The sequence below is a fragment of the Salvia splendens genome, chromosome 2, assembly GCF_004379255.2.
Source record: "Salvia splendens isolate huo1 chromosome 2, SspV2, whole genome shotgun sequence".
In the NCBI taxonomy this organism is placed as follows: domain Eukaryota; kingdom Viridiplantae; phylum Streptophyta; class Magnoliopsida; order Lamiales; family Lamiaceae; genus Salvia; species Salvia splendens.
The window spans coordinates 40,566,214-40,593,490 of record NC_056033.1 but is presented as its reverse complement, the minus strand read 5'-3'; the positions used below and the strand labels follow the sequence as shown (position 1 = coordinate 40,593,490).

General features: G+C 37.2%; 4 protein-coding genes across 7 annotated transcripts; 2 read left to right on the top strand and 2 right to left on the bottom strand.

The window, feature by feature from the left end:
- Positions 1–479: 479 nt before the first annotated feature.
- LOC121792830 (serine/threonine-protein kinase tricornered-like) lies at positions 480–4,847 on the bottom strand. Of its 3 annotated transcripts, none has more exons than XM_042190943.1 (13): positions 4,617–4,847; positions 4,266–4,487; positions 3,894–4,068; positions 3,187–3,270; positions 2,855–3,096; positions 2,498–2,726; positions 2,212–2,376; positions 1,866–2,000; positions 1,630–1,743; positions 1,404–1,451; positions 1,111–1,189; positions 857–907; positions 480–768 (listed from the first exon to the last, which is right to left on the bottom strand). In XM_042190943.1, the coding sequence occupies exons 2-13, from the start codon at positions 4,454–4,456 to the stop codon at positions 710–712; spliced, it is 1,572 nt and encodes a 523-aa protein (XP_042046877.1). In that variant the 5' UTR covers positions 4,457–4,487; positions 4,617–4,847; the 3' UTR covers positions 480–709. The 3 variants fall into 3 exon arrangements, with proteins under 3 accessions (XP_042046877.1, XP_042046878.1, XP_042046876.1); XM_042190944.1 differs by having other exon boundaries at positions 857–913; positions 4,266–4,450; XM_042190942.1 differs by having other exon boundaries at positions 857–913; positions 4,617–4,846.
- A 6,627-nt stretch (positions 4,848–11,474) lies between these two features.
- Positions 11,475–15,081, top strand: LOC121792829 (protein DETOXIFICATION 33-like). The gene is made up of 9 exons (XM_042190940.1): positions 11,475–11,830; positions 12,387–12,582; positions 12,673–13,018; positions 13,109–13,195; positions 13,408–13,464; positions 13,545–13,783; positions 13,910–14,028; positions 14,717–14,803; positions 14,913–15,081. Exons 1-9 carry the CDS (start codon positions 11,594–11,596, stop codon positions 14,967–14,969), a joined length of 1,425 nt encoding a protein of 474 aa, XP_042046874.1. The 5' UTR covers positions 11,475–11,593; the 3' UTR covers positions 14,970–15,081.
- Positions 15,082–15,509: 428 nt separating this feature from the next.
- LOC121766594 (protein DCL, chloroplastic-like) lies at positions 15,510–18,805 on the bottom strand. Its single transcript, XM_042162877.1, has 3 exons — positions 18,316–18,805; positions 17,662–17,776; positions 15,510–15,981 (listed from the first exon to the last, which is right to left on the bottom strand). Exons 1-3 carry the CDS (start codon positions 18,633–18,635, stop codon positions 15,805–15,807), a joined length of 612 nt encoding a protein of 203 aa, XP_042018811.1. The 5' UTR covers positions 18,636–18,805; the 3' UTR covers positions 15,510–15,804.
- A 2,288-nt stretch (positions 18,806–21,093) lies between these two features.
- LOC121792828 (ABSCISIC ACID-INSENSITIVE 5-like protein 5) lies at positions 21,094–24,543 on the top strand. 2 transcript variants are annotated; one of them, XM_042190938.1, is made up of 5 exons: positions 21,094–21,251; positions 21,580–22,872; positions 23,708–23,779; positions 23,860–23,889; positions 24,169–24,543. In XM_042190938.1, the coding sequence occupies exons 2-5, from the start codon at positions 21,730–21,732 to the stop codon at positions 24,241–24,243; spliced, it is 1,320 nt and encodes a 439-aa protein (XP_042046872.1). In that variant the 5' UTR covers positions 21,094–21,251; positions 21,580–21,729; the 3' UTR covers positions 24,244–24,543. The 2 variants fall into 2 exon arrangements, with proteins under 2 accessions (XP_042046872.1, XP_042046873.1); XM_042190939.1 differs by having other exon boundaries at positions 21,111–21,251; positions 21,598–22,872.
- Positions 24,544–27,277: the final 2,734 nt, after the last annotated feature.

The window sequence follows — 27,277 nt, the reverse complement described above, 5'->3', positions numbered from 1 at the left end:
TTAATTTAGACTCCAACTAAAAAGTCCAATTCATTCAATGTATCCTACAAAATATCTAAGGTAAATATAGAGGTACTACTCCTATTATTTTTTAAATATTTTTCTTTAGGCTCAAATCAATTAACATCAAACTAAAATGAAATATCGAGATAATACTAAATCTATTTTCTCAGTAGAGTTACAATTTATATTCTAGTGCCAAATTCACGCTTGATTCATATTATCAAGTTAAATTTAATATAATAAATTTTAAAAAATTGAAGAACTCAAACTAATTCGAGTATTCATCAATCTTTTTGGTAAAAAGTCATTTTCTTTGAACAATATAATCTTGTTAAAGCGAATAAGAGATATATACATGTCCCTACTCAGTGCCAATAATTAATATAATTAACTGCGTGACACTAATTTTACCAGAAAATACGAAATGAAGTTGTATAAAAAGGGAGAAAATGCAGATATATTCAGCACCAAATTCGTTGCACAAACAATTAAATAATTTACATAAATGTTGTAATTTCCTGCAGATATTAACATTTCTCCACCAATATAGAAACAACAGAATTAGACAGAAGCAAAGAAAGAATTGAAAAATTATGCCCAAAATTGTTATCCAGAGTGAGTTTGAGTTCTCTTCATATACATAAAAAACTAGCCGCTTACGCGCATTGAATCCGAATACGAGCATTGGTTTAAGCTTCAAACAACATCAAGCTTGGGGCTTTGGGTCGTCCTCAGCTATCACCGAGTCCTCTAACCCTACGCGACCTGCATTAGGAGTCAAGAATCATGCATTCGCCTTTTCAGTCGAGTAGAAATAACGATGCCTCATTGTGTAGTCGAAGATTTAACATACCAAATAATGAGACCAGAGAAGGAGGCCTTGGAGATGGATTTGAGCTCACATCTATACCTTCACAACAACAACATAGGTTAATAGACTTCAAGAAAGGGAAAAAGGACGTCTTAAATTTGGTATTTCGAGTTCTATATCCGACAAAATCTTAATTACACGTAAGCATTAATCCCTTAATAAAATGCTATTTTGTTTGAAGCATATTTTTAAGCTGAGACCAATTGAAGCAATAACTGTCCGTGATCTTAGTGAACCTGCGGTTCCAGCTGACTTAAGAAGATCTGATTTCTTGAAAGTGTAGCCGATAAAATTTGCATCTTTCGATGTTAACATCTGTCATGCAAGAAAATCGACACGTTAGATCATCAGCAACTCGCCATGAGGTATCTAATCATCACAAGTAACAATTTTACAAAGAATTCCTTTCTTGAAAGCAAAAAATTATCAACTTTATTAAATCAAAAACATGTCATTAACATTTCCTGTTTCTTGTTCAATATGCTCAAGTAATATTTTAACCGAATTTGCAATCTTCTTCACAAGTTACCTTCCTCCATGGCCCTACTCTTGGTGTGCTAGATGGTGGATTTTCTCCCTGAGAAAGAGAGGCGAAAGCATTAGAGAAAATCGTCAAATGCTGCAAAATGGTATCGGTATAGTCTTACACGATTATAAGAGGAGAAAGAATTGATGGCAGATAATAGATGGAAGGTCATACTGCCTAGACTTGCAACATACTAAAACTAGTTTGAGAAATATTAAAATGAACTCACTTCATCAAACTTTTCGAAATTCTGTGTATCCAAATCTCCATTCACGACGGGTTTGTAGGCAGCTTCCATTTCGTAGAGGCCATCCCATTTAACACCTCTAAACCATGGATGTCCCTGAAATCGAAATAAACTTAGAAATTACCAAATGGTTGAAGAGGGAGAAAATCAGTCCTTCTATGATACATGAAAATCAGCATTTTCAAATGCATCCTTGAGTAATGCAACATTTTACATACCTTTATTTCATCCACGCCCCCTCTGGTCCCTAATCTCTTCTCAACATCACATAACAAATGACAAATAAGATCCCTCGCCGCATCTGAGATTTTTGGTTCTTCGGGAAACTTTAAGCATGTTTTCCAATTTATTATCTGGTACAAAAGGAAAGATAGTTCAACGACAAAAAGTCACAGGAAAATTCAATACAATTAAATGCCAACAAAGTCTATATCAGAAAAAGCTTCAACGTAAAATGACACAATAATTGTACAAATAAGAACCAGCTACAAACAATTGATTTTTGGAAAGGTTAGCAAATAAATTTAAAGGTCATATATTTGAGAGTCGATCGAGACTGTGTACCTTGCGACATGTCATTCTGGGATCATCAGAGCAAAACGGAGGATAACCGATAAGCATTTCGTACATTATGGCCCCCAAAGACCACCAGTCGCATTCCATCCCATATCCTTTCTTCAATAAGACCTCAGGTGCCATATAATCTAGAGTTCCAACAGTAGAGTACGCCTACAAGCAAGATTGTTGAGTGCATAACACCGTTATAAGTTATAGAGATAATAGAAAAGAGAAAACAAAAGGGGACCTATGAACAAATTCATATACAACCAGACGAAAAAAGGAAATATACCAGGGCGCGACGGTTCCTTTTCCATTGTAGTAACTGCTCCTTTGCCATTAACCAGGGAGCAGTTAATTCATCAGCATTCCCTTCACAGTCGGTTTTAGAATCTTGAGCCAAAAAATCATCATCTTCCAACAATATCGACGAGTATTTCTCTAGTGTCTTACACAAGCCAAAATCGGAAAGTTTTAAATGTCCATTTTTGTCCAATATGAGGTTATCCGGTTTGATATCCCTACAGATTGCAAATTCGAACAAATGTCATATTCAATAAATCATTATTTAAAGGCACTTTATATTATATATGCACATACTACATCATTTATATTTAAATGATACATAGAAGGATGAATATATATAAACCTGTGTACATAGCCATGCTGGTGGATCGAGCTGATAGCTAGAATACTTTCCCCCATGTAAAACCGGGCAACGTCTTCAGAGAGGATATCCTCCCTCATCAATAAAGTCATGATATCACCACCAGGTAAATATTCCATGATGAGGTATAAAAAGTCGGAATCTTGGAAGGAATAAAAGAGCTTCACTATGCACCGACTATCAACCTCAACCATCAGATTCCTCTCGGAACGAACATGCTCAACCTATAAGGAATCATCTCATCCAGTGAGTTTCAACAACAAAGTACATGGAAATATCTTTTATATCTTTCATTTTTATTTATATTTTCTCACCTGCCCACGGCTAAGCATATCCGACTTCTTCAATTTCTTCATGGCATATATTTCTCCTGTGCCTTTAGCTCGACATAGTCTAACCTGTATCACTTAACTGAGTCACGCACGAATCATAATAGTAATCTATGTTTTCCATTTCTGGCCACACATAAGTACAAGTGAGCAATAAATTTGCATTTGCTTCAGACCATATCACCCACAGTAATTATTTTTGGATGACAGGGATAAGCTAAGACATAATGCCGTAGCATATCCAAGAATCATGTATATTTAATGCACAAACAATTCGGCCTAGTCTCATTTAGTAGGAATTAGAGGAAATCCCTCTCTAAATTTATTAGGTAAATCGAGCGAATAGATCAGCTGAACTTGATTTCACAAAGACTAATGCCATATATATCTTCAATCAAGTGGCTCTTTAAAGCACCAATAAAGACTTTTCCTTATAACCTTCTAAATAAATAGACGAATCACATAATTCATGTTAAGCTAGTCAACCGTGAAGTCTACTCTAGCTTAACTTTGGGTAATGATTCTAATAAACTCCTACAACTGATGAATCAAAGAGTGCCATCTCGTCGTTTCATCAATACTAAACCTATGAGGGTTCTTCAGCGAATCACCTCATTGTACCAACAAGTAATCAGATCAAACAAATGCAAGTACAGTGTGTGAAATCTAAAGCGGCAAACAAACCAACATACCTCACCAAATGCTCCTTTACCAATAATAGTCAATTGCTCGAAATCATCAATCCCTACTTTGTGCCTCTGCAACCTCATATACTCAGTCTCCCTCTTCTCCAAATTCCTCATCATCATCTCCTCCTCCTCGCTCGACACCTGAGCCTCCTGCGCCCTCCGCTGCAACGTCCTCCTCCTAAACAACCCCCAAATCAGACACACAAATAGAAACTTAAATCTCTAACAAAATGCACATGGATTCAACTAATTCATTCACATTTCTAGAATCCATACTAGTACAATTCAGGTCAAATCCAATCAGCATCCCTTCAAAAGCAACAAAACAACTATAGATTCATCAAATCCAATCCAAAAGGCAATCAAGATTTTCACCTCTCCATGCGATCTTGCAACCCCTGCAGGTAATTCTTGTAGTGATTCTCAATAAACTGCTTCGCCGCCGCCGCCTTCTGCCTCGTCACCGGCGAAGAAACCGCCTCATCGGGCTCCAAGCAGAAGGCCCGATGGGCCTGAAGCTTCATCTGCGGGCTCTCCATTCTCACCGCGCTCCCTTCTCCCTCCATCGGCAAAAAAAACCCAGATCAAGAACGGCAGCTACAGCAGCAAAAGGAGACAACAATTGGAAGCTTCCTCGATAAAGGTGCAGACTTTGATGTGAATTCGACAGTTGAACCGTCTGCAGTGAGAATTACGAGGTGGGAAAAAGTGTAGAAAGCGAAGTACCTGAAAAAAGGGAGCAGGAAATGATGAAAAGAGAGGAAGAGCTGGTCGAAACTCTTGTTTTGTTTTGCTGTTGTTTACTTGTTGGGAGTTTCGATGCGGGATCGATCAATCATAAATTGCTTTAAAAATTGGTGGTGGGGTGTGTGCAAGCAGATGATTAGCTGTAATTTGTAGGGATTTTGAGTTAATCTTGGATTCGATGGATTGGAGATGCGGCAACGTGAATTTTTCAGGAAAGAACGAATTTTGTTTAATTGTTAATTGAGGTTTAGATTTTTTTTTATTATTCTTTTTTGCTATACAGTTTTTGAAAGCTAGAAAGTAGAAACAGAGATGCATAGTGTGAAAGAAAGTAGTGTCTTTTTTTCTTTTTCCTTTTTTTTGGTAAATTTGAGTTTATTTTGGTTTAATTGTTAAATTTTTATGGTATATACGTTTTCTAAATTGTTACAATAATTAAAAAAAAATATTGGCGCAACCTTCTATGTCATTATCGAATTATATGCTATATTTTTACATATTTCAGTTATTATATATGTGGGTTTACAAATGATAATAGGATATCTCAAACTAAAAATTGTCAATAGAATTTAAACATTTTGACTATGAATCGTCACTTTAATTACTAATAAATCATCCCATTATATTTAGGCCATCCACTACGCTGTCTCTATACCGTCTCTTAAACCGTCCCTTAACTACTATTTGAGCACTATTTGAGGGCCCCACTGTCCTTTTTTCATCCATCCCTTAACTAAGGGACGGAACCTGCAACGCTCCGTCCCTTAACCGTCTCTATATCGTCCCTTAATTACTATTCATTCAATTTCATTTATAATTTTTTTTTCAACCCAATTCAATTTAAGCAAACACACTTTATTAAAATTAAAACAACATTACAACTTAAAATAAAAAAAAACAAAGACATAATTAAAATTCTAAAAAAATAAAAATGACATAATTTAATCTGTTCCGCCAAAGTTTTCCCAAATGTGCTCAATTAGATCCTCTTGGAGTTGGGTGTGGGCGCTAGAGTCGCGTGTCCTTGCCCGAATAGCCAATCGTTCTTGTATAGACGGATGCGCTCCACTTCGCGGCGGACTACTTGCGGTTGAGCTTCCGGGGGATTCGGGGTCGAACCAATTTCCCGCATCGGGTCCTTCGTCTCGGACAATCATGTTGTGCAAGATTATGCACGTATACATGATGTCGACCATGCTCTCCATGAACCACGAACGAGCCGGGGCTTTGATGATGTTGAAGCGCGCTTGGAGAACCCCGAACGCCCTCTCCACATCCTTGCGCGCAGCCTCCTGCTTCTGCGCAAAAAGAGCCTGCTTTGGGTTTGCAGGCCTGCCGCACGTCTTCACGAAGGTCGGCCACTTCGGGTAAATGCCGTCGGCGAGATAGTACCCCATTTTATACCGCCGGTTGTTGGCGACGAAGTTGATGGCCGGCGCTTTACCATCCAAAACTTCGGTAAAGAGGTCGGGCTGTTGGAGCACGTTTACGTCGTTGTTCGAGCCAGGAACCCCGAAGTACGCGTGCCAGATCCAAAGCCGGTAGTCGGCAACGGCCTCGAGTACAACGGTTGGGTGGGTGCCTTTGTGGCCGCTCGTGTAGGACCCCCTCCAAGCCACCGGGCAATTCTTCCATTGTCAGTGCATGCAATCGACACTGCCAAGCATCCCGGGGAATCCGTGCACTTGTTCGTGCAGGTTGAGGAGGAACTGACAATCCTCCGTGGTTGGCCTCCAGAGAAATTCGTCACTGAAGGTTGCCCGGACTCCTCTGCAGAAGTTGAGCAAGCACATGCGCCCAGTGGTGTCTCCGATGTGCAGGTATTCGTCGAATATGTCGGCCGTTTGTCCAGTCGCAAGCTGCCGGATGGCTGCAGTACATTTCTGCAGCGTCGTGTGGCTGGGACGGCCGACCGCGTCGAACCCTTCTCGGAAGAACTCTTCCCTGGCCACCAAAGTATTAGCTATGTGGAGAAATAGCGGTTTCCGCATGCGAAAATGGCGACGGAAGTAGGTATCTCCCCAAATCGGGTTATCGCAGAAGTAGTCGCATACTAACCGTGCGGCGGCTTCCTCCCGGTTTCGATTGATGTACTTCCGGGAGCGTCGTGGGGGTGGCGCAGCTTCCTCCGCCTCTCGTCGTCGATCTTCTTCGAGTGATTGTTCCATTAATTGACGCATTTGCTCAAAAGGATCCATTTGTTTGAGTTGATTGAAGATGGAAATTGGAGTGATATAGAGGATTTGAGAGGAATAGATGTGTGTTAGTGTTTGAAATGAGTATGAAATAGGATTATTTATAGAGTAAACTATATAAAAAAAATTTAAAAAAATGAAAATAAAAATTTAACGGTAATATTACCGTTTGAATATTTTTTTTTATTAAAAGTCAAATTTTAAAAAAAAACGAATTATTGCGTCATCAGTGACGACGCCCACTCGCGGGCCAGCGAGTGGGCGTCACGCACGCATGGGGACAAGACACGTGTCGCTGGCGCGTGGCGGGACAGCGCGTCCCGTGTCTCGACGAGACGGGCTACGGGACGAGACGGGTGCGGGCTAGGGACGGGATGGTCGCTGCAACGCGTCCCGCGGAGGACCCGTCCCGGAGGGACGAGACGCGAGCCCGGCGCGGGACGCGTAGTGGATGGTCTTATGACTATATACTACAGTGTATCACATTATCATCTCGAATATTTTACATCCTTAATAATAACACATTGTTCCCACATTTTCACCCCCAAACAAAGTTTTATTTACATACTACATTTTAAAGTGAATAATTTGATGAAGATGACCTCAACAACAAAAGATAAAATGAAAACGCAATATTAATCATTTTTCTCATTTAAAATGGGGTATATAGTATGTACAGTATATACTTAACTGTATAGGACCATGAATTATAACTATAAATTTTAGGACCGACAAAAAAACATATTTGCAAATCGATATATTGGTAATAAATTTTATACGAATGGTACCATAATTAAATAGGAGACAAAAACTAAATAATCTATGGAGTGGGCATGTAATTTTGGACCCCATAACCTATATATATTAGGTCGACAGATATATAGTAAATAACTACTCCACAATAAATCGCAATTCATATATGTGTTTGTGTGGATCTTACAATTTAAATTTCGAATACACCGTTTTTTGTATCTGTACGAATAATGTGATTATATTTGCCATAAAATATTTTGTTACGTCGGTGCCAAAATATTGGACCTAATCATTAATATTCTATTTTTAGTACATTAGCATTAGTCAAAGTTTGAGATAATTGTGGATAGTGGAAATTTAAAAAATGGCTGTCAATTTGATTTGTAGTATTAATTGTAGTCAAATTTCAGTAATTAGAACAAAATTGCGTTATAGTGAATATGATCAGTTTGACCATGTTAGTATGTTACCAGTTTGATTTTTCACATGATTTCGCACCATTTACTCATCTAAAAAATATTTGTGTATTAAGTTGGTTCAAAGATTTATTAGCATGTGTTGCATATTCAATAATTTTCAGCTTTTCAACAAAAAATGAGACAAATATATAGTAGTACTATTATAGAATTTGTAAGGATAAAAATTTCATTTTTACAGTTTAATTTTTAAAATAATTTCGCGTATCAAACACATCTTACTAAATTATTTTATTTTTAATCTTATATACCAAACATCAACATAACAAAATCAATACTATCACTTAAACTTTCATTCTATCGATTGGGGTTTGCAGTAATTTAATAGTACTATTAAGTATTAACTATAGTCTTGGTCTTAAAATGAAGTTTTGACAAATTTATAATGGACTGGGCTTCGAGTTAGTTTATCGAATATATTGAATACTTCCAAACTTAATTGAATTTCTTCACGCTTTAAGTAGATTTCATAAAATTGGCCCAATCACAATTTTTTATAAAGTAGCTCAAAATTTTCATTAAAAACAAGATGCCCAATTTCGAATATGAAATGTAGCATAAATAAAGATTGAAATGTCCAAAAGTAGCCTTCATTTGTGTTATCATGAGTCACGGGTTGTGCTTCATCAGAGATTATTCCATCCTATTTTCAACCACGTCAATTTTATTTTGTAATTACTATTAAATTAAATATTTTAACACACATTTAGGACTATCAAAATTACTTTATATATATATATATAGGGATGTATTCATTTCCTTTTTTATCTTTTGTTCTTTGTTCTTTTTAATCTCAGCCCCACGATTTTGTCATCCGACGGTTAGATTGGTGTCACGTGTCATTTAATAATGCAGATTTTCAGTTGAATAATGCACACCGACTAATAATGCACAATTATAGTGTAATAATGCAGATTTTCAATTGAATAATGCACACCGACTAATAATGCACCATTATAGTGTAATAATGCAGATCATCTGGACCGTTGATGAATGAGATCTAACGGCCCATATTAAGAAGAATAAAGGATCTAAGGGATGAATAGGAGAATAACACTCCCCTATATATATAGTTAGTGTGCTAACTAATTTACAGTAATAACTAATAACTTTCAATTCTGTGTATTAAAATTATTTATGTTTTTGTATGAGAATAGTAATGTAATGTTATGGTGCATGATATTAATATTATTTGATAATTATAAATATCAAATGGCGCATGGTAGACGAACTAATTAGGCTAATAAAACTCATTTTATTAATTGGGCTTGTACAAATTTAATACTACTATGTATTATAGTCTTGGTCTTAAAATTATTTTTTGACAAAGTTATTATGGCCTGGGCTTAGAGGTTAGTTTGTTGAACATATCCAATATTCAAACTTAGTTGAGTTCTTCACGCTTTAAGTAATAAGTTGGCCCAATCACAATTTTTAAAAAAGTTACTCAAAAATTTCATTTTAGAATTGCATATGTCAAGAAGCCCAAGTTGGAATTTTGTTGATTATGAAATAAGTTGGCCCAGTCACAATTTAAAATAAAAATAAGTCACTCAAAAATTTCACTTTAGAATTGCACATGTCCAGAAGCCCAAGTTGGAATTTTGTTGATTATGAAATGTAGCACAAATAAAGATTGCAATGTCCAAAAGTAAGGCTTTATTTGGGTTATCATAATCTAATTTCGTTCAGTCATATTTATATGAATTAATTGCCTATAAATATAGGAAATAAACAATTTAGGGATATGTTTTGGGTGGTTTTGATGTTATTCATCTTAATCCCTACCTATTTCTTATTCTTGGTGGATTGCCAAAATAATGAAAAATGGATGAGGAAAAAGTGGTCAATTTAACTTCTTTATTTAGATTGGTCCGATGATGATTTTGTATAGGAGATTGATTGAGCTCATGGGAAATTGTATGAGCTAACTAATTATGAAATTATAACCTTATCTGACAACTCGACATAAAAAATTGATTACTTGAGATGAGACACAGATAGTACCCTATACTATTACGAAAGTATCGTCAAGAGTTTTTGAAAAACTAAGTTAGTAACCAATGGTAAAATTTAGATTAATGCCAAATTACAAAATTAACTAAAGATTTAATAGAATAAATTGAGTTAAGTTAAAAACCAAAATTTGGATATCAGTTTTATATTTATAAGACAATTGCTTAATTCATAAAAATAGACTTGGAGACATTTGAAAATAAAATTTAATTTGTTGAGTATAGCTTCTGCCTTGATTTCAACAGAAACTTTATCGAAAAAGCTATGCAAAATCTTTAAAGTCAGACAAAATATATGTGACATGCTTATCATCTTTTCATCAGTTATCCATTTACCCTTTTCTGCAATAATTCTACTACATTTATTTACACTTTATTGATCGCAAAATTATTGAACTTGAAGTATGATTGCTTGATAATGGAGTGTTTGTATGTTGACGCCATCATCAAGTCTTGGATAATTAAACTACAACAAAATTTGTTAAATTTCGTTTGAAATTTTATGGTGTTTTGGTGGAACGAATTTTATGTTTATCCAAACAAATGCATGAAATTGTTTGTAGTATCTTTGTATGCACTAGTCCCCTTTATGTTACAAGATTGCATGCTGCGTCAGTTGGTAGATATTAGAGAATTTAATATATTTCTCTAAATATATTTAAAATTGCATGCTGCACTAGTCCTCTATATTTATGTATTCAATTTAAAATTGCACATTATGATAGTGAATTCAAATTTGTAAATTACCAGTATAATTTAATACACTGATTTTGAAATGAGATTGTTAGGGATTTGAGTTGTGTTTTGTGATGATTTATGATTGTGCGAATTTGAGAATTGGGATTTACTCCCATCGTCCGTGAACATGAGTCACATTTCTTTCCAGCATGAGTTTTAAGAAATGTTAAGAAAATTGAGTGGAAGAAAGTTAGTGGAATATGAGTCTCACTTGTATATATTGATTTTAAATGATATGTGAGTGAAATGAGTTAGTGGACTCGGTAACGGACCAAAATGGAAAAACTAAGACTCTTATTCGCGGACAAAGGGTATAAATTAAAGAATAAGTATTAACATAAAATTAATTATTGTAGTAATATTTTTTATAATTCAGCCTCGGCTTACTTAAATTTATGGTTCCGTCACGCATATTTTCATTTTCATACCAGATGATATAATGGCAAGACGAAACAAGACTCTGCAAATTAATTCATACACAAATATAAATTTTTTTCCTCTATATATCATAACCGATCACTCTGCCTAACATATAGATCTACGTCAAGGCACACGTACACCCAATTGAATTCGGCTTACTATAATTAGCGCAACTTAGATCACATGATGTTTGTTAATGTTACTAAATCTGAATGGTCCATGCAAGAGTAAATAAACAATAAAAAAACCGCGTGTCGCCGTTTATTACCATAAATTCTAGTACGTCCTACCATAATTCATCACTCTTTAACATTATAACGATCTGTGTGTACACGCTGCCTCGCTGTCCACATCCGGCCATGGACAGCGCCGGAGAGCAGCCGCTTCTCGAGAAGCGCGGCGGCGGCTTCTTGGATAGTTTCGGCGCCGAATCGAAGACGCTGTGGGGGATTTCTGGGCCGGCGATATTCACCTACATCTGTCAGTACTCGCTCGGCGCCCTCACGCAGATCTTCGCCGGCCAAGTCGGGGAGCTCGAGCTCGCCGCCGTCTCTGTCGAGAACTCTGTCATTGCTGGTCTTGTTTTTGGCGCCATGGTAAAAATCCAATCTTGTTTTTTTTTCTCGTTTGTTTATGTGTTTTTATCGAAGAATTATAGTGGGGTTTTGTTGTTTTTTAGTGGGTTTGAATTAATTTGAGGTTTTAATTCGATTCTGTAACACTGTGTTTCGTTGTAGTTTTTGGATAATGGGATTGGAAGATGCAATTTTTTTTGTAATGTTTTATTAAAATTTGTAAAGTAAGGAAGATATTGTCTCTCTCTGTGTGTTTGTGAATATCTAATGAAACATATTGTAAATTTTTTGAAAGAGCTTAATTTATGGAGTACAAAACAGGGGAAATGGATTTTTTTCACCTTTAAAGCATGTTGGAAGTAACAATTTGTTTTGAATGTTTTAATGGAAAGTAAGGAAGATACGCTGTGAGTGTGTGTAGATATCTTATCATATTTATGTGAAAAACAGGGAAAACAGATTTTACCTTAATGTGTGTTGGCTTATGATTAAGAAAGTTTCTTGAAAATGTGGTGTAGTTTTTTTGAACAAGGCATTTTGTTGTGAAATTCAACAAGAAAGATGGTATTGATTGCAGTTGGGAATGGGAAGTGCTTTAGAGACATTGTGTGGGCAAGCATTTGGTGCAGGGCAGATCAGGATGCTTGGTGTTTATATGCAAAGATCATGGATCATCTTGCTCGTCACCTCGTTCTTGCTCCTTCCCATCTACCTCTTTGCTCCTCCCATCCTCTCTTTCTTCGGGGAGTCTGATGAGATCTCTCAAGCTGCAGGTTCATTTCATTTCATCCACAACCCTTGATTCAAAAAAATTTATTTTGAAGTTTGAAGTTTGAACAAAGTAGTATGTGTTTTTGGTGCAGGTCGGTTTGCGATTTTGATGATTCCACAGATGTTTGCGTATGCAGTGAATTTCCCTATACAGAAGTTCTTGCAATCGCAGAGGAAGCTCATGGTGATGGCGTGGATCTCCCTCTTCGTTCTGATTCTGCACACTTTCTTCAGCTGGTATCTGATCTTGTACCTCGGATGGGGGCTCGCTGGAGCTGCAATCACTCTCAACGTGTCGTGGTGGCTCATTGTGATCTTGCAGTTGGTGTACATCTTCTACACCAAGTCTGATGGCGCGTGGAGTGGCTTCTCTTGGCTGGCCTTTCGCGACTTGTATGACTTTGTGAAGCTCTCTCTGGCCTCTGCTGTCATGTTATGGTAAAGTGATTTTGTCGTTTACGCCTTTTCTCCTATCGAGGTTTGCATGAGTCTTGGTTTATGTTGGTGTGACTTTGCTTGGATGTGCAGCTTGGAGTTCTGGTATTTGATGGTGTTGATAGTAATAGCAGGGCATTTGGACAACCCCGTGATACCGGTGGACGCCCTGTCTATCTGGTACGTGGCTGGCTCGTCTCGTTGCATCACCATCCTTCTCTTCTTTTCTTGTTTTGGTTGAAAAAACAAGATTCTTGATTTTGATCACAGATTGAATGGCTGGCTACATATAGTTAGATTTTGATCATGGATGAAAACTACAAGACTCTTCATTTTTATGATGGCTACATTGAGTTAGGATCTAACACCTTGTGTAAAATGTGTATTTGCAGTATGAATATCAATGGATGGGATGCAATGATCTCAATTGGATTCAATGCCGCCATAAGGTGCTCCTTCTTTCACTTGTTTATATACGGAAATCCAACTCATATGAAACCCGCGTTCGTTGTAACAAAATTCATTGCAGTGTGAGAGTCTCCAACGAGCTCGGGGCAGGAAATGCCAGGGCTGCCAAGTTCTCGGTGGTGGTGGTGTCGATCACCACCATCTTCATCGGGGTGGTTTGCATGGCTATTGTGTTAGCCACAAAGGATGTCTTCCCTTACCTCTTCACCAATAGTGATGCGGTGGCGGAGGAGACGACAAGACTATCAACTCTCCTCGCTCTCACTGTCTTGCTCAACGGCCTTCAGCCCGTCTTATCTGGTACTATTTCGCCTATAAGGCCAACGAGCACCCTTCTCATTATTGCATGAAATTTCATCAATTTTATAATTTCGACATATTACTTTTGAAACATTGCGATAATGGCTCGACATGTTGGCTTGCTAGGGGTTGCTATTGGAGCTGGATGGCAATCACTTGTGGCATACATCAACATTGGGTGTTATTACATCGTGGGACTACCACTTGGGATACTCTTAGGCTTTATTTTCAAATTTGGCTCCGTTGTAAGAACTTTCTCATCTTACAATTTAAATATAGTTGTGTTATTCATTTTTAAAATAATTCTTCTATCTGAACGAAAATAATATACTTTCTTTTTTGGTGTTTTACAACGAAGATACCACATTTTAAAAAACAAATACACTAATTGTTTTGTATGATTGGAAAGGAGAGAGTATTATATTATATGTGTGTGTTTTTTCTGGGTTTGGATTCTTTATTGTGGTTGATAACATTGCAATGGCAAGAGATGTTGTTCCACACATCTAATTATATTTTTTGTAAATTATAATTTTAAAATATAAAATTTTTTATAAAATAATTGCGTGTGAAACAACATCTCCTATTGTATTATCGGTCAGGATCCAAACCAGTTTTTTCTACCCACTATCCAACTGTGTCAATTTATTTCTTAAGACGTCCAATCAATATATATCCATGTCTTGATAATTTATTTATGTGACACCTATTGAATTTGCATGTGGTCTGGTTGGTGTGAGATTTATTTTATGATTGGTACATGTCAATATATTATGTAAAATGACATATTTCTAAAAAAGAGTAGAAATATTTTTGTTTTATTCTTTGTTCACTTAACATGTTAAATAACTCTGTATAAAATTGAAAAAATGGAAAAATAAATATTTTTTGAAACGCATGTATTTGCATCTAAAACATGGTGAATACATGCAGGGAATTTGGGGTGGAATGATTGGAGGAATTTGTCTGCAGACACTAATCTTGATAGGCATCGTATCAACTAGAAATTGGGAGAAAGAGGTTAGTTTCTTTCATTTATTTACTTACTATTGTTGGAATAAAGTGATTGTGATAATGATAGAAGTATGAGGAAGAGTTTGATTCGAATTTCTCAACTTGTATTATATAGGCCAATGAAGCAGAGAGCCGTGTCAAAAAATGGGGTGGAAATGTTGCCAACCACTAAAGCTAATGCTGATGCTGTTTTTTGTTGAAATATTTGGATTGTTCGATATGATTGGGATTTATAAAATTTTGGATTTTTGAATTCAGATTTTTATGCATTTTGGGTTGGTTCAGATTCATAGTCTATCTGCTTTTTGGATTTTCAGACTGGTCCACATTTGGCAAAAATCTATTCCAAAATCCAAACTAGCATATGGATGTTGTTGTGAAATTATACACACATATACTGGAGTGCCGTTATAATGTTAACTTTTCTTAAATTACTATATATTGACATTTTAATAAACCGTGTTGACATTTTTAATACACTACGTGGATGAGTTAACAAGTTAACAACTTAAGAAAAGTTAGCAACGGATCACACCCTCGTAGAGTTGTATACACTACCAGAATTTTATACCATAAAATAAAATAAAATGTGATTGAGATAGACTTGGTTAAATGTGAGACTCACTTATCAAATAAAATACTACTATTATTTTGGAAATAAAAAATAAAGAAAATAATGGATGCTATGGAAGACCAACAGATGTTGGCTGTATTTTCCAAAGAAAATCAAATGTTAATATATAGGAAAAAACATCATCCTAAATTTACAACAGAAAGAGCCAATTAATAATATGCTAATCATAAGACAGAGCTACTATTTCCATTTAAGCATCCATAATCCAACTCGGCTATATTCAGAATGATAGTCTCCAACTATGTTCCAGCATAATATATACCAATCCTCATCTCAGTAATATGATATGATTGAGGAAAAAGAGGTAATACACTAATTCATATATGGGTATCAGTATGAGAGACTGTTTTTTTTCTTTAAAAACGAGTTACCTTCAGTCGTTGCGTCTACTCTTCCTAAAATGTCTGAGAATGAAGCTGTCTGCATATAAAGGGTAGTTTTTCCTTATCAAACCCTTTATGCATTTCCAGTATGAGAAGTCGACCAATTCTCCATCCTTACGAACTATGAATAAACATCTCGAGCTTCCAAAAGTAGGATGGTACCCAATCTGTCAAACAAAGGGTCAAGCATAAGAAACTTTCAGCAATTTACCAACAAGACCGAGTGTTTTTAGAGGTACATGATAAGTGAAGTGTGTAAACTTGATGGATCGATCAGGCTTAACACAACACAAAAAAGTAAAAGGTTACTTTTCACATTTATGCTTGCTGAAAGTGTTTGACAGTATGCTTATAGCCTCTTGCATTGAAATTTGATGGCCTAATAAATAATGGGACCGATTTTCATACTTCAAAGCTACTATAAAAGATGCCATAAATCTAATAAAATGACAAGAGGAGAAATGGATCTGTTAGAGCATTTGGCTGTGAGCTTCTGAAACCTAGGTGTTCTGGGGAATATGCCCAAAAGTCGAAGGTTGGAAAGGAAATTATTTGTTTCCAGATGACTTAACTGCAGAACTTGGGCGGAAGAAACCGCCAAACTGCATCTCAGAAGCCATCACCATCAACAGTCTAATTCTTTTTCCGTTAGGAGAAGAAAAGAATTAAGGGATATCTATGGTGGTTTCAGATGAAGCTACAATGCTGTCTTTGCTCAGGTATGTATGTTATTAATGTGTAATGAACTGATGGATATTGCATTTGTAGGTTCTTTTCCGGCCTATGAGTCATCATGATTTGTTCTCATCCCTATTAAAGAAAAAACAATCACACAGTTCATATAAAAGAGAGACAAAAAAGGCAAAGCATGTAATAGTCATACATTTGCCCATTTGGAGAAGAAGTAGCAGAAATCAACTTTAACTGTTTGTTGTTATGGATCGTGAGACCCTATTAGGTTTTCTTAGCTGGCAGATTAACATACTATGTTGAGGGAAACAAGAAATCATTTATAACTAAGAAACTATGCTAAAACTACCATGGAAGAGACCTATAAACAATGAAAGTTATACATATGCTATATCAAGGTTCTCAGAAGATACATCTGAAGTATTAGCATGTTTATAATTCAATTGCGAGGAAGCTAAATGTTAGTATGTCACACCATCTATCGTGGCCACATAGTTCACTGAGCAAAAGGCATTCCTCCATAGTCTATGGAAAGAAAATAAGCATAGTTGGCCAGGTTACAGAAAATCCCATTTCTAAGTTGAGCTATAAGAGCATACTTTAACGCGTATAGGCCTTTACAGACAAGTAATTGACGTCTAGAATTAATTCTGCTTTGGGAACATGAATCATTTAACTTGAGCAATTAAATAATTGGATGGAGATCAACTTGATTTTCCATTTCCCATAGCTGAATACATCACTAATTCATAATTTCTTTATTTTGCAAGCTAGCATATACACCTTTAATCGGTAAAAACTTTTTATCGATTACAAATGCTTAAGTGTTGAAGTTCCCCAGGAAGATCCATTGTTCTTAAATATTTGACATAGATGTTACCTTAGGCACAACTTTCAGCACAGTTTACAAGTAATACAATATGTCCAGAGGGAGATAGTACAAATATAAAACACATCAATTTGCTCATTCGAAAATGTTTCAGCACCAGAGTTATTTTCTGAACTCATGCAAAGTGAAGCAATTTTCAAGTTTATTAGTTCAAAAACACGAAAACTTCATAAAATTTGGGAAGATCACTCATAACTCAGTCATGCCCTAAATTCCTACAAAAGCTTGAGGAACTATCGTATCACCAAAGAGAGTGTAAGAGCGATACCGTGATGTAATCAACTCCAGATCCTATCTTGTCTTCATATGCAGGATGATAAGGAAGGACCCTCTCTAGAATAGTTCTCTCATGTTCGGGGCTCAACCTATCACCACATTCATACCTACAATAGATAATCTGTGCATTGGTAAGTTTGAAAAAAATGTGATTTATACTGCCTCACACTATCATTTACCAGTAATGCACGAACAAACAAGTTTCATCATGACATTCTCACGGAAGCTACAAGAGCCAGTCACTGTGATCCTAAAACCAGAAACATGGATCATTCAACCAAAAAATGTCAACCAACCACAACGTAGCATCCATTAAACCAACATCTTCATCGATTTCGTTGCTCATAGTATTTTTTATTTGAAAGCCAACAGATTAATTCTCGATAACAGGAATAGCTAGTAGCAGGCACGAAAACGGAAATCAAATGATGAATTCAACTTCCCATCATGAGCTTATTTGAATGCCTCAAACATTTTTATCAACACTATGCTGACTAAATTCTATTAATGCGATAACTAACAACGGTGTATTTGTGCAATTGTAATCATTGTATGCAAGATAGATACACATACTGTAAGGCTGTAAGCTGAAATGTAGAGATTAGCATAAGCAACTCAAATTAATGAAACTAAACGACGAGCTTACTTTCCAGAGTGAAGAATCATTCTAACAAATCCAACAAGGGGCACAGTGTCCTCCAAAATCTGGTCCTCCCAATCCACCCACGTGTCACCATCTCCGCCCTTGTTCTCACTCTCATCATCATCTGAATACTCCGGCGCCACCGGCTTCCTCAACAAGTCGCCGCCGCCATCCGCTCTGGTCTTCACGGCGTGCAATCTAGCTTTGTGAAGCGGGAAAGATATGGAAAATGAGGATAAAATTAGGTTTTGCGAAATTGGATTTCCGTGGAATGAATGTGTAGTATTAGTAGCTGAGCTCGAAGATGCAATTAACGACGCCATAGCAATCTAATTTAGATCGTGATGCAGTGTCTATACAGTTTATGGATTGAATTATACTTCCAATTCGCGAAAAACAATCATTTCATTTCATCGATTGTTTTCGGCGAATTTTGTTCAGTTCAGGAAAAGAAATTTTGAGGTTGAAGAGTAGAAGATAACAAATGTCATATCATACGTTGCCCCACACCACAATTTGGAAGGAATGAACCGGGTCGGGTTGTTATCCTACCCGACGAATATGGGTACCCGAGTCCGAACTGCCCGGCCCAATGTGGTACCAACAGGCGACAACAACGGAACGGAGTCCTGATAACTGATATCCGACATCTCTTTCTTAATTCTGGATTTAGCCACTCTTGTTTCAAGGTTGTTGCTGAGAGGAATGATGTAGATTTTCTTAACAAAAATTAATGAATCAATATTTTTAATAGTATATTTTTCGTATGTTATATTTTACCACACTAGTTTCAATTTGGGAGGACTTCTAGATCGTGAAAAAAATCTATCTATAAAAATAGTTATATAAATAGAGAGTTTTGAGACTATTTTTTGGAAATGTCATTGAGCTAAGTTTTTAGAGGAAAATATTATAATTTTTTTTTAAAGTTTGGTTATTGTATTTGAAACATATACTAAAAATTTATTTTAAAGGCAAAACATAAATTCATCAAAAAGTATAGTTAGATATAGATTTATCAAAAAATAGAATAAGATATATTCATTTATAGGATAGACCAGAGCTGTGATTGTGAAGAAACACTATAGAAACAATTAGGCAAGATAAATGCCCAATACATATAATTCATAGATGATGGCTCCCAAATAAATCTTAAATATCTATAAATATCATATAAAAATGAGCTTATATATTTGGGAGATAAATATTCTTAAATTTTTGTGCTTTTGAAAATCTACTTAATCTATAATGTTTCGGTATATTTTTTGAAAAAGATTATCAATAATGATTCCCTTGTCAACTGAGTTGCGCTTTATCATTTTTTATTTTTTTATCTATCATGTTCATTGCATGGAATGTATTTGAATAAACAATAAGTCCGATTTTAGTAAATAAAAACTGAAAATAATTTATAGTAATAGAAATATTTAGAAAGAAATATAATACTAGTATATAGGAAAAAAAACTAGAGAACTCTAGAAGATAAAATATGATGAAAACTATAGAACAAATACATAGGTAGCCTATATATTTTTTTTAGTTTTAAAATTCATGTAATGATAAATTAATGTTAAATTAGTTTGAAGAAAAATTAATTAAGTCATGTATCGGACGGGTGGATACTAGTAGCTATAAAGTGTAATTTTTTAATTTAACTCATTAGAAAATACAAAAGTTGACTAAAATTTGTAAGTAATTTTTTAGCTAGCAATAACTTGCTTTGTTTAAAATACAAAATACAAACAGTTGAATGTGCCTCGTCCTCCCCGTCTTCTACCACCCGGCCTGCCTCCATCGCCATCGCCACCGCCACCGCCACCACCTCCTCCCCTGCAATACCTCCACCATCTCCCCTCTCCAACACCTACAGCCTCTTCCATTGCCGCCTCTCACTTGGAGCACCCTTTTAATATAATATGCGGATCATTATATTACAACAAAACTTCCTTTCAATTAGAATTTCTCAAATTAATATATCAGAAACTTGTGACATATTCACCACATTTATGTAATTTTGCATCGTGCCCCTAGCATAATAAGTAAAACAAAAGATAAGTGTAACAGTATAACTAGTATATAGGAGTATGAAACTATTCTTGGTAGTTGGTAAAATGAGTAGTACTTATATTTATAGAATAAAAAAAGACAGTTTCAGGAATTAAATTTCATATATCAACCTTAAAAAAATTCATATATTCAGCTTTAAAAAATAAAATCATATACTGCTTGGATCATATCATAGGTAACACTTGTCAAAAGCTTTACAACACTCCTTTAACAAAAATTAAATATAATCGTACCAATTAATACAAAAAAGTATGAAACACAAAATCAATTAGCAGCTGATATAATCACAATTGCACATGCAATCGGCGATTAGCAACAAAATCATCTAATTAATCAATTCAAATTTCAAAAGGACAAAACTAGTGGAGCACCAAAACCAACCAATCATGTTAGAACCGGGCCGGCCCGGCCCTCGTCAAAGCCTACTAAACGACAAACTCCAAATCAAATCGCAGCCGTCTATCCACAAAAAACGTGTGCGGTTCAGATCTCACCACTTAGCCTCCCACGGTTGGTTTGTCACCAACTCCTCAAACATGATTGGTCCACGATTTAGTCGGTGGGGCCCAGCATTATTTTATGTTAGCCCATAAATTTACATCCCACTTTCTGTGGAAAAGTCACCACCGGACAGATGGCGGAATCCTACAGCAACATTTTGGTAAAAAAAAATAAAAAAAATACTCTATTCCTTCATTTGCTGCTATATTTATGTCTTTTTTGGGTATGGAAACTTTTGTGTTTTACGACTCTACGATTGTTAATTTCGTTTTCTTGGCTAGTCCTATTCCTCACTCGCTTCAGTTATCCGTTAACTGGGACTGGTTTGTTCATTCAGTTTCCATTTTGGGTCAATCTCGTAGAGATTTGTGGTTAGTGTTTTTTCTTGAGCTGTTTTTTGTTACAAGCTGATAGCTTCACAGATATTTTGTTGTGGGCTCAATTGATTGTTTTTCTTTTTTGCTGTTTTTGGGATGAATCTTTTCTGGGAATCTTTACTTTGGTTTTTACATTTTGGATTTGTAGTTAAGTTCATGTTGTGAGATAGAATGTGGTTACAAGTTTTGATGGTGGACAGAAACTGAAGCATGATAGCAATCATAGCCTAATCTGTTTTTTTTACAAGATTGTATTTTTATATAGTATTTTGGTAGCTGTAAATATGCTGATTATAGATGTTTTTGCAACTTTCACCTTCAGTTTTAGGTGAATTTGTAGGAGTGAAGGATTTAGAGAGGAAAGGCGTGATCCACGCTTGTTTGGACTTTGGGGGTTACTTTGTGATTTTATTGAATAAAGGGAATTGGTTTGGATTGAATTGGTGGGAGTTTAAAGGAGGAAGTGTTAGAAATGGGGAGTACTTTGAATTTCAAGAATTTTGGGAATGAGCCACCGGCAGGTGGAGGTGGTGGGAGGCCGCCGAATAATAGCCCTTTGGCACGGCAGTCCTCTGTCTACTCTTTGACCTTTGATGAGTTCCAGAATACTATTGGGGGGAGTGGGAAGGATTTTGGGTCGATGAACATGGATGAGCTTTTGAAGAGTATATGGAGTGCAGAGGATAATCACAATTTGGGCCCTGCCATTGGTGGTGGGACTGGTGGCCAAGAAGGGGGTGGCTTGCAGAGGCAGGGATCGTTGATCCTTCCTCGGACACTAAGCCAGAAGACAGTTGATGAGGTGTGGAGGGATATGTCGAAGGAGGGTGCTGCAGCAAAGGAAGGAGCTGTCACTGTTGCCAGTTTTGGCATGCCGCAGAGGCAGCAGACTTTGGGGGAAATCACACTCGAAGAGTTCTTGGAGAGGGCCGGGGTCGTGAGGGAGGAAGCTCAGTTAGCTGCTGCCAACAATGCTGGGATTTTCGGTGATCTGTGGCACCCTGTGAATAACAGCTCGGGTATGGGATTCGGATTTCAGCAGCAGCAGCAACAGGAGGCTAGTAGGAATTTGGGGTTGATTGGTGTTGGGGTTAATGAAACTAGTAATCAGATTGCTGCACAACCAGCTGCTAATTCACCATTGAATGTGAATGGCGTAAGGTCTGCTGCTCAGCAGATGGAGAATCATCCGCTGCAGCAGCAACAGCAACGACAACAACATCAGCATCAACAGATCCTTCCTAAGCAGTCCGGGTTGGCTTATGGATCAGCTATGGGAATTCCGACTAATGGTCAGTTAAGTAGTCCACGGATTAGGGGTGGAATGGTTGGGATTTCTAATCCGGTAATGAATAACTCGCCAGCCCATAATCCAGCTTTACAAGGTGGAGGACTTGACATGGTTGGTTTGGTGTCTAATGGATCTCCAGCTGTTTCATCGGATGGTCTCTTGAATAGTAATGGGGATACTTCTTCCGTGTCGCCTGTTCCTTATGTGTTTAATGGTTGTTTGAGGGGCCGGAAAAGTGCTGCTTTGGAGAAGGTGGTCGAGAGGAGGCAGAAGAGGATGATAAAAAACAGAGAGTCGGCTGCAAGGTCACGAGCTCGTAAGCAGGTAAAAAAATCTTAAATATATCATGAATGTGGGTGTGGCAGATAGAACTAGGAGGCCTTAACATGATGATCAAATTTATGATAAAAGAACTGAAAAAATAAATAGGTCTTTACTTCGTAGTACTTGCTATTTCAACTCAGGTAGCTTTTAGAGTTTTATTCCCTATCTATTTTTGCACTCGTTTATGTCAACAATCGTGCACACTTAGATCGAACTTTTCGTTCCTCGTGTATTGTAGATTTATATTAGTGGCAGTTATGTGCCTTTTCTACCCATAATTCGCAACTTGAACAATTTTGTATTTTTGCCTCAACACCCTGTCCATCTCTATATGGTGCCATGCCGAAAGATTTATCCGTTTTTGTTTGCAATGTCTGATGTAATGAGTGCTCGAGAAAAGAATTAGAAGTAGGGCTATGAATTATGATAACAAAGTGCTACACAAAGGAACAACTATAAATTTCATGTTCTTGCCACGTTCTAAGTTATGATCGTCAAAGTTCTGCTTATATCATCCATGGACATCCCCGAAAACATTTGAATAAGAAAATTGGACGTCTTATGCAGCAGAGTTGTATTGTGATAGCCGTCTAGTGTGATGAGACATGAAAAAGTTATGACAAGTTACTCAGTCTCATGAGACAAGCTTAATTGACAAGGTAAGTTAGTGTATGCTCTGAGGAACATGTATGTACCTGCATTTAATCAACAAAATGAGTTTTCAGCTACATTGATGACAATTTTTGGTGTCGGCTTTTCTTCTCTCTTTCATTTTGACCCTGTTCGAATAAGATGTTAAACCTTACTGACCAGATCTCCTTTCGGGTTCTTCCAGGCTTACAATATGGAGTTGGAAGAAGAAGTTGCCAAACTAAAGGAGGAAAAGGAACAATTGCAGAAGAAACAGGTTGGTCATTGTATGATTCTGAGCGATGACATACGTATATTTGGAAAGAAATTAACGCGCTTTTTGGTTGTGCTTTGCAGGACGAGATGATTGAAATGCAGAAGAATCAGGTTTGTTGCTTCTCTTTAAGGACACAATTTCGCTTTGATCTCCTTATGAATGTCTTCGTTTCTTGCAATGATTCGTTTCCACTTCCCATCAAGATTCATTCTTTGATATTTTCTTGAGACTACTTTTCCCAACATAAGTTAGACTAACACCAACTACCCTTTTCTCATCAGCATTAAGTGTTTTCCGTTTTCTCCTTTTAGCAGTGGGACGAAGTAATGAACCCCTCCTGGCCATCCAGAACGAGCATTTCTCATTATCTTTCTTTTTGATGTTGGCAGGCTCTGGAGTTGATAAAACTGCAGAATGGGACCAAGAGACAGTGCTTGAGAAGGACGCAGACGGGGCCATGGTGAACACAATGTGGAACGAGATACGCATGTGTAAATAGTACATAGAAGATGACAACGTTCATGTTGCTGTAATCTAGTATAGAGAGTTAGAGGAGTAGTGTTCCTTGTTTCTGATGGAATGTAGGTACAAAATGCTTCAAGTTAACAAAAGGGCAGTCGATTAGGTACAGAGATTAGTCGAGACTGTATTTTACTGTCCCTGACTCCCAAAGTGTCGTGCTTCTCGTGCCCTTGTTCGTGTTGACATAGATTTGGATGACATATATTTACATTGTTTGAGTTACTATTCTGTTTTTCGGTTTTTGCTGCATTCTTCAAAGATCTACTGATCTTTTGTTACTGCCCTTTTAACAATAGCATCAATTTGTTGATTATATATATTGGACAACAAAATAAATTGGAGTATAATCTTTTTTTTTATAGTACTAACTACTATGCATCTTGAAGTCTAGAGATAGCAGATTGAGTTGAACAACAAGAAGTGGTTGGCTAAATTTGAATATAAAATTCTGAATTTTGTGATTCCTTCTACCTTGTTTCTTCACAATTTTTTATGAAATTGAAACGTGCTGCTTATTCGATTGCAATAATTTTAAAAGAGGGTAAGATCCAAAACCATTTACAGCTAATTGTTTAATTAGCCTGCGTTGAACATAATTCCATTTCAAGAATTTGAGCAATATGGATTCCTCTGAGATGAAGTTGGAGTTTATGGACGAGTGATCTGAGTTTCGAATTTTGATTGTTGTTTGCTTAGGATTCTGAGAGAGTATTGTAGTTTCTTCTCAATATAGATTATGACAGCAACTTCTTCTGGGGAAATGCCTCAGCTCTCGTTGATAAGTCACGAGCACAAGATGTCGTTATATGCTTATTTCTTCCGAGGCTTAACATATTTTGATCCATTCCCCCAAGTTTCTCAGTTTATAATGTGATTTTCAGAAGATCTTAACTGATTTTTAGGAGTATCCTATCATAATCTTTGCTATGATAGTATTGATGTTGATGTGTCGATGTGTTTGGCTGTAAACCTTAGCTATTGCCTTCGCCTTGCGTGACAAGTGTTGATGTTGTTCCGGACGAGAATCCCTCTAGTATAAGCAAATACTGGCTGCAGAGGTACCTATTATTCTCCAGATTCGACGATGGCATTACGATGGATGACGAAGGATGGTTCTCTGTCACGCCCGGAATCTTAGCCAAACATCATGCAGAACGCTGTGGCCGTGGTGCAGTGGTCGATCTCTTCACTGGAGGTACCATTCATGTTTCTCTACATTCTTATCGTCTAATTTTTTTTCTGTTGTCCTTCGTCATCCTTCATGTTTCATGTCGTACTAAGAAAGATGCGAACCCGTCTGGTGGACCTTGGTCCGTGAGACGGGTTGACACAAGTTTTTTGCTGATAAGAACAACAAGAAACTTGCTTTTTTTTATTTTAAATTTTTTTTATCATTGATGGATCTATGGGTGATTTCAATGTTGTTTGATTTTGATGATCAATAATTTTAGGTGGAAAAGAACAACTTGAATGGAATATTGAACACTGTGTCACGGCCTACTTTTGTGATCCATCCACGTCTTTATAACGATAAATTATTGGTGTAATTCAAACTTCCTTTACTGTATGATTGCAGGGCTTATTCGTTAGTATGTGAAATATTTGTAATTGAGGTGTTAACGTTGACTTGATTGACATAACTTATTAGAGCATCCACAATAGGGACGGATGTCCTGACGGACATCCCAAAACACCTTCTACCATGTCATAAGGACATCACACTCCACAATAGCGGACATCCCGACGGACATCACAATAATTAAAATTCACAAATTCACAAATATAATCATTTTATTTTAAAAAACATACATAATTAAATAAAAAAAATTACATAATTAAATACATTGTTCAACGTGCACCACTCCGCGTCCACAACTCTTCAATTATATCATTCTGGAGTCGAATGTGGGCTTCTTGTTAGCGCATGTCGGCAAATGCACAGACCCGCTCGGCGTTCCCATGAGGTATCCCCAGACCCCATTCATACATTGGCGGTGGCCACGTCGTGGCTTGGACCGGCATCATCAACATCATCATTGGTCCAATCAGTCAGCGTTGGACCTTCATTTTCGACAATCATGTTGTGCATGATAATACATGCGTACATGACATCAGCGATGCACTCGGGATACCATAGCCGTGTTGGACCCTTCACTGCATCCCATCAAGCCTGTAGCACACCAAAGGCTTGCTCCACATCCTTGCGCGCCGCCTCCTGTCGACCCGCAAAGTAGACCTTTTTTTCATCTATTGGACATCTGATTGTCTTCACAAAGACGGGCCAACTAAGGTATATCCCATCTGCCAAATAGTAGCCCATATCGTGCTGGTTGCCGTTGGCGACGAAACTGACGGCCAGACCAACGCACATGCACTGCTCGTTGAAAAGGGGCGACGAATTTAGGACGTTGATGTCATTGTTCGACCCGGCTACTCCAAAATATGCATGTCAAATCCATAGCCGGTAGTCAGCTACGACTTCGAGGATCATCGTTGGATTCTTGCTTTTGAAGCCGATAGTGTACAACTCTTTTCAAGCGGCGGGGCAGTTCTTCCACTCCCAATGCATACAATCTATGCTGCCCAACATTTTCCGGAAACCCATGCTAATTCCCGTGCATATCCATCAGAGCCTGACAGTCTTCAGGGGTAGGCTTCCGAAGATACCTTTCCCTGTATATCTCAATAACGCCCTGACAAAATACTTCAGACACTCGCGGGCAGTCGTCTCGCCGGTGTGGAGGTACTCGTCGAACATGTTGGCCGCGTCTCCGTATGCCAACTGCCTGATTGCGGCAATGCACTTCTCTATAGGCGTGTGACCGGGTCTACCACACGCATCCTCTCTGAATCTGAAATAATTGTACCGACGCTCTAAAGCGTTCACGATACTAATGAATAGGGGCCGGTGCATTCTAAAACGTCGCCGGAAAAAGTTATCCCCAAACCGCGGCTCCTCCGCGAAGTAGTCCTCAA